The 17,738-nt window shown below is 41.3% G+C and overlaps 1 protein-coding gene across 1 annotated transcript in view; it reads left to right on the top strand.

Moving 5' to 3' along the window:
* The window catches only part of LOC120023163 (sprouty-related, EVH1 domain-containing protein 1-like), a 100,876-nt gene that overhangs the window by 44,040 nt on the left and 39,098 nt on the right, over positions 1 to 17,738 (top strand). The window contains exon 2 of the mRNA XM_038967175.1: positions 12,634 to 12,838. Coding sequence (XP_038823103.1) covers positions 12,634 to 12,838 — 205 coding nt within the window. The remainder of the gene's footprint in view (positions 1 to 12,633; positions 12,839 to 17,738) is intronic.

Raw genomic sequence — 17,738 nt, 5'->3', positions numbered from 1 at the left:
TGAGGGCATCTATCTTAGATTGTAGGGTGGCTGGGGTGTTAAGCGTGTCCCAGTTTAGGTCACCTAACAGTACGAGCTCTGAAGATAGATGGGGGGCAATCAGTTCACAAATGGTGTCCAGGACACAGCTGGGGGCTGAAGGTGGTCTATAACTTGCGGCAACGGTGAGAGACTTGTTTCTGGAATGGTGATTTTTTTTAATTAGAAGCTCGAATTGTTTGGGCACAGACCTGGATAGTATGACAGAACTCTGCAGGCTATCTCTGCAGTAGATTGCAACTCTGCCACCTTTGGCAGTTCTATGTTGTCGGAAAATTTTATAGTTAGTGATGGAAATTTCTGTTTTTTTTGCTCTGTTCTTTCTAAGCCAGGATTCAGACACGGCTAGGACATCTGGGTTGGCAGAGTGTGCTAAAGCAGTGAATAAAACAAACTTAGGGAGGAGGATTCTAATGTTAACATGCATGAAACCAAGGCTTTTACAGTTACAGAAGTCAACAAATGAGAGCGCCTGGAGAATGGGAGTGGAGCTAGGCCCTGCAGGGCCTGTGTTAACCTCTGCATCACCAATGGAACAGAAGAGGATTAGGTTAAGGGTACGGCTAAAGGCTATAAGAAGTGGTCGTCTAGTGCATAAGGAACAGAGAGTAAAAGGAACAGGTTTCTAGGCGCGGAAGAATAGATTCAAGGCATAATGTACAGGCAAGGTATGGTAGGATGTGAATACAGTGGAGGTAAACCTAGGCATTGAGTGACAATGAGAGCGTTTTTGTCTCTAGAGGCAACATTTAAGCCAGGTGCGGTCACCGCATGTGTGGGAGGTGGAACAAAAGGGCTAGCTACGGCATATTGAGCAGGGCTGGAGTCTCTACAGTGAAATAAGACAATAATCACTAACCAAAACAGCAATGGACAAGGCAAAATGACATTAGGGAGAGGCATGTGTAGCCGAGTGGTCATAGGGTCCAGTGAGTAGCTAGGCGACCTGGAGACACGGCGATTCAGACAGCTAGCGTGCCGGTGCTAGCAGAAGGGCCTTAGGGGGATGTCGCGACAGATGAGTCTGTTCAAACCCCCTCGGGCGGATTACGTCGGCAGACCATTCATGATGGATTGGTGGGGCTCCGTGTCGGCAGTTAAAGAGGTCCAGGCCAATTGGCAAAATAGGTATTGTAGCCCAAGAAGTGGCTGATGGACCTCTTCAGCTAGCCGGGAGATGGGCCTAGCACGATGCTAGCTCCAGGCTAACTGGTGCTTGCTTCAACGGTATTCAACAACAATCATAAATGTATTGAATTTTAGTAGGACCTCAACTAAATGTGTTGAACTTAAAAAAAAAAAATACATTAGTTTGCCCAAGATTATCATAACATGCTGCCCAAACCACCCCCATTGCGATTTGTTGCAAAATAAATGTACACATGCATGTTATTCAATCATTTCATCCAAACTGCTCTCGCTCGAAAACGGCGTCTGCGTAGCCAGGCGCTAAAATAGAACTTGATTCTATTTTTGATGCTTGATACACTGAAAGTCCTGCCTCTCTGGTCTATTCATTCGTTTTTAGGAGCATACTAACCCATGTGGGTGATTGAAAGATGGACGAGGTCCACACTCCAATCCAGTTGGTGGCGGCACCTTAAAGTTGGTTGCCAACCTCTTTATAAAATCCATAGAAGAAGAATAAACAAGGAGAGATTAATAATACAAATCTAACTAGGTTTCCCTTATCTGTGGATTAATTGTCGGCATAGAGAATTCAAAATATTTTGTGTGACTCAAAATGGGTCATAATTCTACAAAGATCCAGGGGGGAAAAAGGACCATATGTATCTCAGGTAAAATAACAACCCAATGTTTATCTCTCAGGACAAATTGGATAGCAACAGCAAGTTAGCAAAATGTCCATTAATTTTTCATGTGCTTTCGACCTGTCCCCAAATTAATATACACTGAACAATTTCAAAGATTTTACTGAGTTATATGAACTGTAAGGAAACGACTGGGAATACAGATATGCATCTGTTGGTCACAGATACCTTAAAAAAAAATAATAATAATTAAAAATAGAGGTGTGTATCAGCAAACCAGTCAGTATCTGGTGTGACCACCATTTGCCTCATGCAGCGCCACATACTGTCTACCATCTGACAGTTTGTTCAGAAATTCTTAGGTTGTGCAAACCCACAGTTTCACCTGCTGTCCGGGTGGCTGGTCTGAGACGATTCCGCAGTTGAAGAAGCCTGATGTGGAGGTCCTGTGCTGGCGTGGTTACACATGGTCTGCGGTTGTGAGGCTGGTTGGACGTACATTACTTGTCAAAAGTTTTAAACACCTACTCATTCAAGGGTTTTTATTTTCTTTTTACTGCTTTCTACGTTGTAGAATAACATTGAAGACATTAAACTATGAAATAACACACATGGAATCATGTAGTAACCAAAAAAGTGTTAAACAAATCTAAATATATTTTATATTTGAGAATTCAAATAGCCAGCCTTTGCCTTGATGACAGCTTTGCACACTCTTGGCATTCTCTCAACCAGCTTCATGAGGTAGTCACCTGGAATGCATTTCAATTAACAGGTGTGGCTTGTTAAAAGTTAATTTGTGGAATTTCTTTCGTTCTTATTGTGTTGTGACAAGGTAGGGGTGGTATACAGAAGATAGCCCTATTTGGTAAAAGATCAAGTTCATATTATGGCGAGAACAGCTCAAATAAGCAAAGTTAAACAACAGTCCATCATTTCTTTAGGACATGAAGGTCAGTCAATCTGGAACATTTTCAAGAACTTTGAACGTTTCTTCAAGTGCAGTTGCAAAAACCAAGTGCTATGATGAAACTGGCTCTCATGAGGACCACCACAGGAAAGGAAGACCCAGAGTTACCACTGCTGCAGAGGATAAGTTCATTTGAGTCACCAGCCTCAGAAATTGCAGCCCAAATAAATGCTTCACGTTTAAGTAACAGACACATCTCAACAACTGTTCAGAGGAGACGTGAATCAGGCCTTAATGGTCGAATTGCTGCAAAGAAACCACTACTAAAGGACATCAATAATAAGAAGAGACTTGCTTGGGCCAAGAAACACGAGAAATGGACATTAGACCTGTGTCAATCTGGCATTTTTGGTCTGGAGTCCAAATTTGAGATTTTTGGTTCCAACCGCTGTGTTTTTGTGAGACGCGGTGTGGCTGAACAGATGATCTCCGCTTGTGTATATCCCACCGTAGCATGGAGGTGTGAGGGGGCTTTGCTGGTGACACTGATTTATTTAGAATTCAAGGCACACTTAACCAGCATGGCTACCACAGCATTCCATTCCATTGGTTTGCTTTTAGTGGGACTATCATTTGTTGTTCAACAGGACAATGACCCAACACACCTCCAGGCTGTGTAAGGGCTATTTGACCAAGAAGGAGAGTGATGGAGGTCTGCATCAGATGACCTGGCTTCCACAATCCCTCAACCAAATTGAGATGGTTTGGGATGAGTTGGACCAAAGAGTGAAGGAAAGTCAGCCACCAAGTGCTCAGCATATGTGGGAACTCCTTCAAGACTGTTGGAAAAGCATTCCAGGTGAAGCTGGTTGAGAGCATGCCAAGCGTGTTGAAAGCTGTCATCAAAGAGTGGCGGCTTTGAAGAGTCTTTCTGTCCTGTGGCGGTACTCATGAGAGCCAGTTTTATCACAGCGCATGCTTTTTTTGCGATTGCACTTCTGCACATCATAGTTTTAATGTCTTCACTATTATTCTACAATTTAGAAAATAGTAAAAATTAAGAAAAACCCTTGAATGAGTAGGTGTTCTAAAACTTCTGAACAGGAGTGTACTTAAATTCTCAAATTTTGTTGGAGGCTGCTTATGGTAGAGAAATTAACATTCAATTCTCTGGCAACCGCTCTACTGGACATTCCTGCAGTCAGCATGCCAATTGAATGCTCCCTCAACTTGAGAAATCTGTGGCATTGTGTTGTGACAAAACAGAACATTTTAGAATGGTCTTTTGTTCCCAGCACAATGTGAACCTGTGTAATTATCATGCGGTTTAATCAGCTTCTTGATATGCCACACCTGTCAGGTGGATGGAGTATCTTGGCAAAGGAGAAATGCTCACTAACTTGGATGTAAGCTTTTTGTGCTTGTGCAACATTTCTGGGCTCTTGTATTTCAGCTCATGAAACATGGGACCAACACTTTACATGTTGCATTTATATTTTTGTTCAGTATATTTGTTTCACAGTTGGTTTTGGTATTTTAACCTGTGTGTCATGAACGTGTCTAGTGGGGTTAGACAAAATCCACATGCGAGCTTGGATGCATGCTCTGAGCCGGTTTGGTCGTGATGACCAAACCACGTGATTTTGAGAGTTAACCTACAACTCATCCAGAACGCCGCAGCCCGTCTGGTGTTCAACCTTCCCAAGTTCTCTCACGTCACCCCGCTCCTCCGCTCTCTCCACTGGCTTCCAGTTGAAGCTCGCATCCGCTACAAGACCATGGTGCTTGCCTACGGAGCTGTGAGGGGAACGGCACCTCCGTACCTTCAGGCTCTGATCAGGCCCTACACCCAAACAAGGGCACTGCGTTCATCCACCTCTGGCCTGCTCGCCTCCCTACCTCTGAGGAAGTACAGTTCCCGCTCAGCCCAGTCAAAACTGTTCGCTGCTCTGGCACCCCAATGGTGGAACAAACTCCCTCACGACGCCAGGTCAGCGGAGTCAATCACCACCTTCCGGAGACACCTGAAACCCCACCTCTTTAAGGAATACCTAGGATAGGATAAAGTAATCCTTCTAACCCCCCCCCCCCCCCTTAAAAGAGTTAGATGCACTATTGTAAAGTGGTTGTTCCACTGGATATCATAAGGTGAATGCACCAATTTGTAAGTCGCTCTGGATAAGAGCGTCTGCTAAATGACTTAAATGTAAATGTAAACTAGAAACCTGGAAAAACAAAACGGAGAAAACGAAATTTTGGGGAAAAGCGGAATCGGGACCAAAAATAATACTGATTTTATAGGGCCCTACATCGGTCAGTGACATCTCATGAAATCCAATGGGATATGGAGGTTGTAAACAATTGTTCTAGGTTTTTTGGGATGTGTTGGGTTCTCAGGCCCTCCTGCCATTTGTATTTTATGACCTGTCATTTCTAATGACTGTTTCTCTTACACCCCCAATTTTCTTTCTGTTGTCCTCTCTATTTCTCTCACTCTTACTGACATTTGTGAGTGTCACATTACGGTTGGTTATGGTGTGTGTTGTGAATTTACTTTCATTAATCTGATGACTGTTATTTATCTAATCAACTAACTATGTTTAATTGGGGGGGACAAAATGGCGCCGTAGAGAGAACACTGTGTTTCAGCGAGCTCCCGTGGCATTCGTAAATTTATATTTTTTCATTAATCTCCTAGCTTGAAAAAGTGGTAGAATTGGCTAAATAAGTTATCCTACAATGAGTCTTGACGGCTATTTCTCAAAAATCTCCGACAACATGCCCAACAGAACTACTAAGAACTCGACCAAAACCACCATCCCTGTAGATGTGCAGGAGGAGCTAGCTTACGTTAGCGAAGCTAACACCATTGCGGATTCAGGCACAATGGACCTGGTGATTCAAAAGATGACGGATAACATTACTAAAGTGATCGATGTTAAGATAAGAACGGTCTTGGAAGCAATAGCAGGCCATTCAGCTGAACTACAGAGGGTTGTCAAACGTGTTGATGAGGCGGAAGGAAGAATTGCTACAGTGGAAGCTTCAACTACATCTATGGACACTAAGATAAAAGCACTTGAGAAACAGGTGCGCGAAATGGCGGAGCACATTGACTTAATCGAGGACGCAGATGCAATATTCGTGTTGTGGGACTCCCGGAAAATTCTGAAGGGACATGTTCAGTAAATTTTTTTGAGGAATGGATCCCTGACTACCTACAAATGGACACTAAGGCTGGTCGTGTGAAGCTGGACAGAGCCCATCGCTCTCAAGCACCGATACCCGGTCCCAACCAGCGCCCACGGCCAGTGGTTATAAAGTTGCACAACTTCACCGACAAGCAGCACGTCATGGATGCGGCTATAAACATCGGTTCTGACGGTAGTCAACGTAAAGGTCCAAAGGTCTCATTCTTCAATGATTATTCCACAGCGGTTGTACGAAGACGCAAAGGGTTTGATGAGGCGAAGGCTCGACTCAAGAGACTGAAGATGGACTACGCACTGCTGTACCCGGCCACATTGAAGATTATGGTCAACGGATCGCCTAAGAAACTCTACACACCTGAAGAGGCTGCTGCGTTTATTGACTCTCTCGGGTAAATAACTTTAAGCTGCACCTCCGCAGCATTGTAAACGTTTTTATTTTATTTGAATCTGATCATGAAACAGTGGTGTGAGTTCTCACGTGCTCCGGTTCAGTAATATTCATATTTTTATTATTTTTATTGCTAAAGTAACTGCTGCTATAGCTCAGGCTGAGATATGGGTGAATCTATATTGGTGCCCAGGCTTGGTTTTAGGTGGAAGAGCCTCAATCTCCTATTGATTTTCATTTCCATATATATAAAGGATGAGGCTATTGAGTGGCAATGCAGACTTAAGAGTCTACATTGGAAAGTTGAAATCCCCTGCATGTTAGCTAGTGGGAAAACCCCCTTTTGGATCTTTACATGTTTAATTTTTGGGTTTAATATAGTTCGAGTTCAGGGTTCATATCGTTTGTTTATGCTCGGTGAGATAGAAGAGAGTTCAACACATGGAAAAAGGTACCACCCCACTTCTACAGTAGGATTCAGTCTGGATATTGAATGGTCAAAGTGCAATGGCAGGTAACAGACTGCATGTATGTACATGGAACATTAGAGGGAGCCATAACCCCAGTAAAAGGAAGAAGGTACTGTCTTTTTTGAAAAAATAAAATATTGATATTGCCCTGTTGCAAGAAACTCATTTGGATGATAAGGAGCATCTGAAATTACAACAATGGGGGTTTGGTCAAGTGTTTTTCTCATCATTTATATCCAGAAGTAGAGGTGTAGCAATTCTTGTGAAAAATAACTTACCACTTAAGGTCTTGAATTGTGTGAAAGATAAATTTGGTCGCTTTGTTATAATTAATGGTACTTTACAAGGGCAGAACATCTCCATAATGAATATTTACTTCCCCCCTGCCCACCCCCCTGATTTCCTCACTAAGGTATTTCTAGACTTTTCAGAATTAAACTCAGACACTGCAGTGGTTGGAGGAGATTTTAATTGTTTGTTGAACCCCCTTATTGATAAGTTTCCCAGCGGTATAGCTCCACTCTCTCCTCGAGCTAAGTCACTTAAAGCTATTTGTGATGATCTGGGGTATGCTGATGTTTGGAGAACTTTTCAGCCCTCCAACAGAGAGTTCACTTTTTTCTCTGCACCTCATGGATGTCAGACTAGAATAGATTACTTTTTTATGCCCAGGACGTCTTTGCAGTCTGTTTTATCCGCTAGGATAGGAAGCATAGTCATATCTGATCATGCAGAGGTGATCCTGGACATAAAACTCAACGGGGCATTCAATCTGTCAAGACATTGGAGGTTGAATACAACCATCCGTAAAGACCAGACATTCACATCATATTTTATTACAGATTTTAAAGCATTTTTCTCTATTAACTCTCAATCAACAGATAACCCCTCGCTCCTTTGGGAAACCTGTAAAGCGTACGCCAGGGGTCCGATTATGTCATACACAGCCACTAAGAGGCAGAAAAAGCGTGAAAAGCAAAAAGCGTTAGAGGGTGAATTAGGAACTAAAGAGAAGGACTATATTAAAACTCCCACTCCTGCCCTATTAAAGGAAATATCAGTTCTTAGATGAACGTTGGACTCTCTCCTAACACAGGACGCTGAAAAGAAAATGAGATTTGTCAGGCAAAAGCTATATGAACATGGCGATAAGCCAGGAAAGTACTTGGCATACCTAGCTAAAAAGAGAGCTGACTCAGTCAATTGCTACTATTACTGATTCTGATGGCAATCATTTATATGAAAATAAATTGATAAATGACTCATTTAAGAAATTTTATGCAAATCTTTATGCCAAATGATGCACCCAAATTAATGGAGAACTTATTTTCTAAGATTGAGCTCCCTACTACCTCCGAAGAACAGAGGTCTCTCCTTAATGCCCCTATTACCGAGGAAGAGATAATGTTCGCAATTAAGAATCTGCAAAATGGTAAGGCCCCAGGACCAGACGGGTTTTGTTGTGAGTTCTATAAAGAGTTCCATGGCCTGATCCTTGAGCCATTGCGTGATATGTTTAACCACTCATTTTCAAATGACCAGCTCCCTCAAACGCTGAGGGAAGCCAACATATCACTTATTCTCAAAAAGGGAAAATGTCCGGAGTCTTGTTCCTCGTACAGACCAATTTCCCTTCTGAATGTGGATAGAAAATTGCTTTCTAAAATTCTAGCCACAAGATTAGAGGACTCACTGCCACTAATTGTGAAAGGAGACCAAACTGGCTTCATTAAGGGCCGTAAGTCATGCAACAATGTCAGGCGGCTTCTTAATGTAATTCAAGCCTACCAACAAAGTGCTAGGGGTGGTCTTGTGCTCTCCCTAGATGCTGAGAAAGCATTTGATCGGGTGGAGTGGTCTTACCTATGCTTTGCTCTAAATAAATTTGGTCTAGGGGACAACTTTATAAAATGGGTGAAAGTTTTATATGATGATCCTCAGGCTGCTGTCCTTACTAATGGGCTAAGGTCAAATAGCTTCTATATATACAGAGGTACCAGACAGGGCTGTCCTTTGTCCCCTCTCCTATTTGCACTCGTTATGGAACCACTGGCCGAGGCCATCAGGGTAACGGCTGCTATACAGGGGCTGCTCATTGGTGATGTTCACCATAAAATGAGCTTGTATGCTGATGATGTCCTGATATTCATCTCTAGTCCCGAGACTTCAACTACATCTCTTATTAATATTATTGAATTATTCAGCGAATTCTCAGGCTACAAGATTAACTTAACTAAATCAGAGGCTATGCCACTTGGTAACCTTCACTCTGTACCTAATACTTCTCCCCCCTTCCCTTTTAAATGGTCTCCCTCAGGTTTTAAGTATCTGGGTATATTTGTAACTCCTAAATTCCAGCAAATGTACAAAGCCAATTTTGTTCCCTTGTTTGATACAATAAGACAGGATCTGGGGCGCTGGAACTCTCTCCCGATTTCTTGGTTGGGTAGAATATCCCTCTTGAAAATGAACATTTTACCTAGACTACTTTACCCAATCCAAATGATCCCAGTATTACTCTCCAATAAGGTAATAAAGGATGTAAATGTATGGCTAAGTTCCTTTATATGGAGTAAACGCAAGCCAAGACTTAAGATGGCAATATTGCAGCTGCCAAGTTCTATGGGGGGCTTGGATCTGCCCAATATCAGGTTCTATCAGTGGTGTGCCCACCTATGTTATATTTCTGATTGGATCACAAACGATGACTCCTCTATTTGGTTAGACATTGAGACTTCTCTTTCAAAATACCCCTTACAGGATCTTTTATTTTTCAGAAGTTTCAAGTCTGTAGAAGATCACTGCAATAATACTATTACACTTAACACACTCAAAGTATGGAGGTCAGTTCAGCGCTTCCTGGGAAGGTCCAAACTAACCTCTGCTCTTACCCCAATTCTTAACAACCCAGATTTTGGTCCAGGATTGCTGGATGCTGGCTTTAACTTTTGGCTTAATATAGGCATACGCAGACTAAATTACTTATTTGCTGATAAGATTTTATTGTCATTTGAGCAGATGGTGGAGAAATATCGACTCCCAAAGCAGGACTTTTTCCGCTTCCTACAAGTAAGACATTATATTGTGAAGAGCACCACCTTAATTGGTAACCCGAATATGTCTGTCATTGAAAGAATTTTTTTTTTCCCACAAAGGAAAATGTCTGTAAGTCTGTTTTATGATGCTTTAAGGTCCTTTTCTGCTGTCGACACACAGAGGGTGAAACAAGTGTGGGAGAAAGAATTGTCTGTTACTATTGACGAAGAGATGTGGGAGGACATTTGGAGATATGCAAAAACAATATCTATATGTAATCGTACTAGAGCAATTCAATTAAGAATAATACACAGATTGCATATATCCCCAAATCGCAGACATGCCTTTAGCCCCTCTTCCTCTTCTCCTCAGTGTCTTAAATGTAAAACTGATACAGGCACCCTAACACATTGTTTATGGTCATGTACCAAAATACAAAGATACTGGTCTGGTGTTCTGAAAGAAATTGAAAAGATCCTAGGGGTTGATCTAGAATTGGACCCAGTTTCTTTACTGTTGGGTCTCCCTAGTAGGCATGTTACTTCTGTGGGTAAGAGGAGGCTTTACAACATCCTTACCTTTGCAGCGAGGAAAAACATCATTTTACAGTGGATTGGTGATAAGGTTCCTTCTATTAAAGATTGGAATAAGACACTGGAATATTTGACATGTACATTGCCTTCTAAAACAGATCAGTTCTACAAAGTATGGGAACCCTATCTAAATTACCTAGAATCTGAGGTATCAGCTATTATGCTGCAAGGATTCTCTTAGAATGGTGGTGATCTATGTATTTCAGAATTACACTGTACGTTCCATGTGTCGAACCTAACTTCTTAGTTTAAACTGAGCTTTTTTGTTTAATTTCTGTTTGTTTAAAATGTATGTATTGAGAGACGCAATGATGGGGATGGGGTGAGAGAAGAGGGGAGAGGAAAATGGTGTGCGTGGGTGTGTATGTATGTGTATGTATATGTGTATATATATATATATATATATATATATATATGCGCAGGTATGTGTAAGTGAGTGCTGTTTTTTTGTTTGTTTTGTCTCTGTTGTATCTCTTAATATGGGTGAAAATTGTTAAATTCCAATAAAAAGACTTTTTTTTATTTATTTTTTTACTATGTTTAATTGTTATCCAATTTTAAATTAATCATGTAACAATTAACTCATTAGGAATTGATGCACGATGAGAGCGGTTCTTTAAAGAGTTACTATCTCCCGAATTAAACTCTAAAGGTCTTAACCTATCACATCTATAAACAGTCAACTTATTAATCATAACCTTGTATCATATTGTCATTCTGAACAGTCGTAACCTCCTGCATCTGCAAAAACCCCAGCCTTACTTATGATTCAGTACTACACAAATTGGTTTAAGTATTTATTTACTAGCTAACTAAATGGTAACACAGGATAAACATACACAGAGAGAGAGGGATAGAGATATAATACTTTGGTACGTTTAGAAACTACTCTCACAGTAATCATATACTTTGCACACGAACCGCCGCCCGTTTGGAGTAAGAAACCAATTAATGTATTTACGTGTAAATGTCTTAGTGTATTTCTGTCGTAACCAGGCCGCCTTGGAAAGGGAGTTGTGCCTTATTGTGGCACACGTGTCAGACTCTAATTGTCCAAAAGGGGTTCCCACCCGTCTTCTACTGTTGCTCTCCTCTGCCGTCGTCCGGTATCCGGTGACTTGTCGTGTAGTCCTGAACAGAACTACAGAGTTGATTTCCCTTCCATTCGCTCCTGAAGTTGCCTCTGTGAAGATGGTGGTTCCCATTAGGGTGATGAGAGTAGCGTACTACAGTGATTTGATAAGAGTAGTAGAATGGTCCCACTTAAATTCAATTTTCTAGATACTTTACTTAGAACAGCTAATCAGCCGTACCAGGGATTGTCCAGGAGGTGACTTCATTGTCTCTACCTTTTGTTGAAATTTCAGAGTTCGAACCACTTTGGACGTGAGCTGCAACTCAACATCTCTCTGATCTGATATGTTAATTCTTAACCCATTGTTTTATACAGTTCGTTCAAAAGAGGCAGTTAATGAGGCTGACACGCTCTCTGACCTCAGGGGCGGTGAGTACGTACTTATACAAAGTTATAGAAATCATTTCCTCTTATAGTTTCTAAAATGACGTCCCTCTCTTAACAAAATCACTTTCATGCACAACGCATCAGATGGACACTTCACACATAGTGTGTATACTTTTCAAGTTACAGTATTTCCTTTTTTAAAACATTTTTAATGACATCACAAAGTAACAACCACACCGAGGTAACCTCTGCCCGTTCCCCACGTTTTATGTTAGAAATATTGTTCCGGTATTCGCTTTAGAACATATTAGGGTTTCGGCGGGAAATGTCTGTGAAACAAGGGCACATTCTTGTGTGAATTTGCAGAGGGAAATGGCTGAAAGTTCTTGACCTTGATTTACAACAGGGTGTGAGCTGTCAACCCCCACCAGTTCCCTCCTTCCCCCTCTGCGGGTGAGACAGGTCTGGCTGAAGCTATTTATTGAAAAGCTGATCTGACACATTTGGATCCTTACAGGACAGCCATGACATATCCTTTCGTGACGAGTCATGCATGTGTTCAAGCAGTGGCCGTGTTGCGGTCATTATGCCTAACCATTTTCTGTCTGCAATGGCAGGCCTGTAACCGTGAGGCGACATGGTTGTGTTGTCATAGTATCTGTGTTCTCTCTATATGCAGAGGTAGTTGATGTCATGGTCTTGTTACAGTCCCACCCTAATCATGCCTTTCCCTTTCTCTCTCTCTGTTCAGTGACAGTTATGCGCGTGTGAGAGCAGTGGTCATGACTCGGGATGACTCCAGCGGTGGGTGGCTGCCTCTGGGAGCTGGGGGCCTCAGCTGCGTCACCGTCTACAAAGTCAGCCGGGCACCGGACAGCGACAGCAGCACCACAGACCCAAACACCACCACCACAGCAGACTTCCGCATCAAGGGGGAGCGGCTCAAAGACAAATCGGTAAAGATTCACCTCGCTTTCCACACACCCACACACTGAGCGCAATTCTCCTCATTAAGCTAATAAAAATAACCGTCAAAACTATTTAAATAGGCCTGCATTCATTTTAGGATTTATTTACGTTTTTGTTGACATTATTTTCATGTAGGTGAACTTTACCTAATAATGGGAGCGTTTACTAATGACTATAAGCAATTGTTTTGCTAACTTAGTCTGTCTATTAAACGTTCTACATCTCTTTCCAACTGATGATGCGCAGGGGTAAAGAGCACTATAGGCTATAAGTATTCAGACCCATTTTGTTACATTACAACCTTATCAATCTACACATAATACCCCATATTGACAAAGCAAACAGGTTTTTAGAAATTTTAGCAAAATTATTACAAATAAAAACTGAAATATCACATTTGTTACCCGTCACTAATTCACAGGAGAGCCGTTTGAACGTAAACTTATTTTTAATCAAAATGTATTTTTTGGCAGAAATGCCTTCTCGAACATGTGAACTTTCATGTGCCTTATTAACTTCTCACGAGTCACCATCCGGATCCGGGAGCACCCTCATCAGTAAAAAAGCTGACTAGCCTAGCATAGCGCCACAAGTAAATACTAGCATCTAAATATCATTAAATCACACGTCCAAGACACCAGATGAAAGATACACATCTTGTGAATCCAGCCATCATTTCTGATTTTTTAAATGTTTTACAGGGAAGACACTATGTATTTCTATTAGCTAACCACGATAGCAAAAGACGCAACTTTTTTTTCCCACCATTTTTTTCCTGCATAGGTAGCTATCACAAATTCGACCAAATAAAGATATAAATAGTCACTAACCAAGAAACAACTTCATCAGATGACAGTCTGATAACATATTTATTCTATAGCATATGTTTTGTTCGAAAAATGTGCATATTTCAGGTATAAATCATAGTTTTACATTGCAGCCACCATCACAACTCTCACCAAAGCAACTAGAATAACTACAGAGACCAACGTGAATTACCTAAATACTCATCATAAAACTTTTTTTTATTTTTTATAAAAAAAATACACAGCGTACAGCAAATGAAAGACAAAGATCTTGTGAATCCAGCCAATATTTCAGATTTTTTAAGTGTTTTACAGCGAAAACACAATATAGCATTATATTAGCTTACTACAATAGCCAACCACACAACAGCATTGATTCAAGCCAACAATAGCGATAACGAATAAACCAGCAAAAGATATTAATTTTTTCACTAACCTTCTCAAACTTCTTCAGATGACAGTCCTATAACATCATATTACACAATACATATAGAGTTTGTTCGAAAATGTGCATATTTAGCGGCACAAATCGTGGTTATACAATGAGAATAGTAGCCAAGCTGCCAACAAAATGTCGGGAGAAATCTTGGGAGAGGCACCTAATCTAATCATTACCTAATCATAAACTTGACTAAAAAATACAGGTTGGACAGCAAATGAAAGATACATTAGTTCTTAATGCAACCGCTGTGTTAGATTTTTAAAATTAACGTTACTACGACATACAGCGTGCGTTAAAGCGAGACCGCACCGAAATTAATGGCGGAATATGAGTTTTACATTTTTCAACAGAACAACGAATTAACATCATAAATAGTTCTTACTTTTTGATGAGCTTCCATCAGAATCTTGGGCAAGTTGTCCTTTGTCCAGAAGAATCGTTGCTCGGTTGTAGATTGTCGCCTTCAACTTTGGAATTAGCAGTAAACATTAGCCATGTGGCGAAGACGTGCCCAACTCACTATAACGTGCCCAACTCACTATAACGCAGCACTAAGAAAATTCCGAAAATCGCAATATACTGATATAACTCGGTTTAAAATAACTACATTATGACGTTTTTAACACCTATATCGAATAAAATCAGAGCCGGATATATCTAAGGCCTATAACGAGAGCTTTCCAGAACGCCATCCTGAGGTCTGTCTTGCGTCATGGCGAATGTTGAAAAGAGTGTACCCCACGTACCAAGACCCTTTATATCGCCTCAGATCTGCCTAGCAACTCCATTCCAATTCTCACTACTTGCTGACATCTAGGGGAAGGCGTATGCAGTGCATGTCGACCAATAGAATACATGCAAATTAATAAACTGACCCTAGATTTCAGATTTCTCACTTCCTGACAGGAAGTTTGCTCCAACTTGAGTTCTGTTTTACTCACAGATATAATTCAAACGGTTTTAGAAACTAGAGAGTGTTTTCTATCCAATAGTAATAATAATATGCATATTGTACGAGCAAGAATTGAGTACGAGGCAGTTTAATTTGGGAACTAATTTTTACAAAGTGAAAACAGCACCCCCTATTGAGAAAAGGTTAAAAAACTTGTATGCCATCTGTAAATACGAATAAAATGGTTAAATTTTGAGTCTAGTTGGTTTAGCCACAGAAAAAGACGACAACCATCACGCAAGCCGTGATTCGGTGAGATAATGAGTGGGCTGGACATGCCGAGAGATGAGTTTGGAATGGTCTGCCATATAGCATGCTTCTGTCTTTGAGTTGTTCAGTATGTCTAGGTAATCCTGGCTTTAAACAAAATTGATTGTGTAGTAAAACTGCATAAGTGTTGCTCTCCACTTCCTGGAGGACTGTTTTTTATTTATTTATTTAAATCCGTGGAATTCGAGTATGATAGCTAAAGGAGATGGACAAAACACCTGTTTCCGGATTACATCTTCAAACTAAGGGCAGCCATGGCATCCCGACAGGAGACGCGTCCATCCATGAATGATGTATACGGGTATGATAGTTTAGCTAGCTACATTTTTCAGATATTGCACGTTTCTAATTTTGCCAAAGTGGTTTCATTTCAAGTTAAAGTATACTGTTAGCTAGCTAGCATAAGCTGGCTGGCTGGCTAGCTAACGTTACGTGTATGATCTTATTCGTATCTCAGAGCCATTTGCTTGACTAGCTATAGTCTAATGTTAGCTAGCTAACATTGAACCAGGTTTGTTAGCTACCTGCAGATTCATGCAGGGTAGTAACGTCATGAGTTGGGATTATGGTTCATTGTTTACCTAGCTAGCTAACGGTGACTAACCTCATTCCATACAAATTTGCGCATCCGCAGCATTCAAACGAGGCTACAATGAAACCTAATGGGACTGTAGCGACTGTGTTGGCATCAAAATCCGGGGTGTAAACTAAGTTTCGATTCAGTGTTGACAAAACTGACCCCTTTGACGCGTGGTACGTTGTGACGTGTCACTACGTAACTTACGGCACGCATTTGCATCTCATTTTGTGCCGTACAGTCTCTTTCCACCAGGGGTAGCCCTTCTGCCGCAGATTAAAAATAAGAAAGGGGCAGGGTAAGGGGGTTACCTAGTCAATTGTACAACTGAATGCATTAATTTTTTGCGTCATCTCTGCACGACTCTCAAAAGCCGCGACAGCTCCTGTTTACTTCTGAAAACTTTAACGCTGCCCTAAAAACCTGATTCAAATTCGACACAAACATTCAACTTGGTATGTAATGACACATTATATAAACTCTTAGTGTTTTATTTACATTTTAGATGTGATAAGTTGGACAGATCGGGTGAAGAAAGCTGTTTCCCCACACGACATATCTCCCCCTTTCACTAGCACACAATAGGTTTCGCTTCCCCATCCACCATTTTTAAAAAGTCCCGACAGAGCTCATTGCCTTCGTCAATCATGCAGAGACGGGCAGCATGAAAGTCTCGTCATTGATTTTGCTGGAAAGGGGAGAAATGGTGCTTTACAATGGTATTCATTTTACAGTTGACCTGGAAGTATTACGTTTTTTGGTGACTAAAATAAGGTAAATTGTATGGAATAGCGCAATGTACAAAAGTGCGTTAGTTACTGTTACATGTCTTAACAAAAGACTCCACTATGCAAATAACCATTTTGGGTGCGTTTGTAAATTCAGTCTGGCCAGCTACTCCGATTTCAGAGCACTCTCGTCTGAGTGTGCCAGAGCGCAGAATAAGTGATGAATTTATGAACGCTCAACACCCGTTGAATATGGCCGGTGTCGTCGGCAAAAAAGCGTAATTAAATTGTTGCCAGCAGCACAGTTACAGGCACCAATGCTCTGAATACCATGAAAACAGCCTAACCAGCTCTGCTAGGGCGAGTAAAATGGTCGGAGTGTGGTGTTCTCTCATTTGTAGCTAGCCAATGTTAGCATGTTAACTTGTGTGCTTGACTGCCGTTGTGAAGTCGGATCGACACTATTCACTGGCCAGAGCGTCCAGTGTGCGCTCTGAGAGGGCGAACCACTCTGAATTTACAACCGGACAATCTGACAGCACAGTTGCAGTCACCAATGCTCTTGATAACATAACAGCCTAACCCGCTCTGCTAGGGCGAGTGATGTTCAGTGAGCTGTTCACTCATTTTCTGGAAGTAGCTAGCAAGTTAACTTGGGTGTTTGACTGCTGTTGTTCATACAGAACACTCGGATCAATCCTTAGAGATGGGTGGGGCTGAAGCTTAAGAGGGTGTCAACGATGGTGAATAGGTGTAGACTCTCCAGCAGTATAAGGACTCTCCAGCAGCATAGTACCAAAACATTCAGAAGGCTATTTTCTCAAAAGTGAGTTTACAAATTTATCAACTTTCAAAGCAGAATTACTTTCCCATTGTTCCTCAACTGTAGGGTATGATATACCATTTTGTAGCTTTGAGTCTCTACTTCTGTGTAATGTGAAAAACACAATTAAACATTTTGCTGCATAAAACCGATTTGAGCCGGTCGGTCACATTTCAGTATTCAGACCCTTTACTCAGTACTTTGTTGAATCACCTTTGGCAGCGATTACAGCCCTGAGTCTTCTTGTGGGTGACGCTACAAGCTTGGCACACCTGTATCTGGGGAGTTT

Source organism: Salvelinus namaycush, chromosome 28, assembly GCF_016432855.1.
Source record: "Salvelinus namaycush isolate Seneca chromosome 28, SaNama_1.0, whole genome shotgun sequence".
In the NCBI taxonomy this organism is placed as follows: Eukaryota; Metazoa; Chordata; class Actinopteri; order Salmoniformes; family Salmonidae; genus Salvelinus; species Salvelinus namaycush.
The sequence above is the reverse complement of the archived record's forward strand: the minus strand, read 5'-3'. Positions and strand labels throughout refer to the sequence as shown.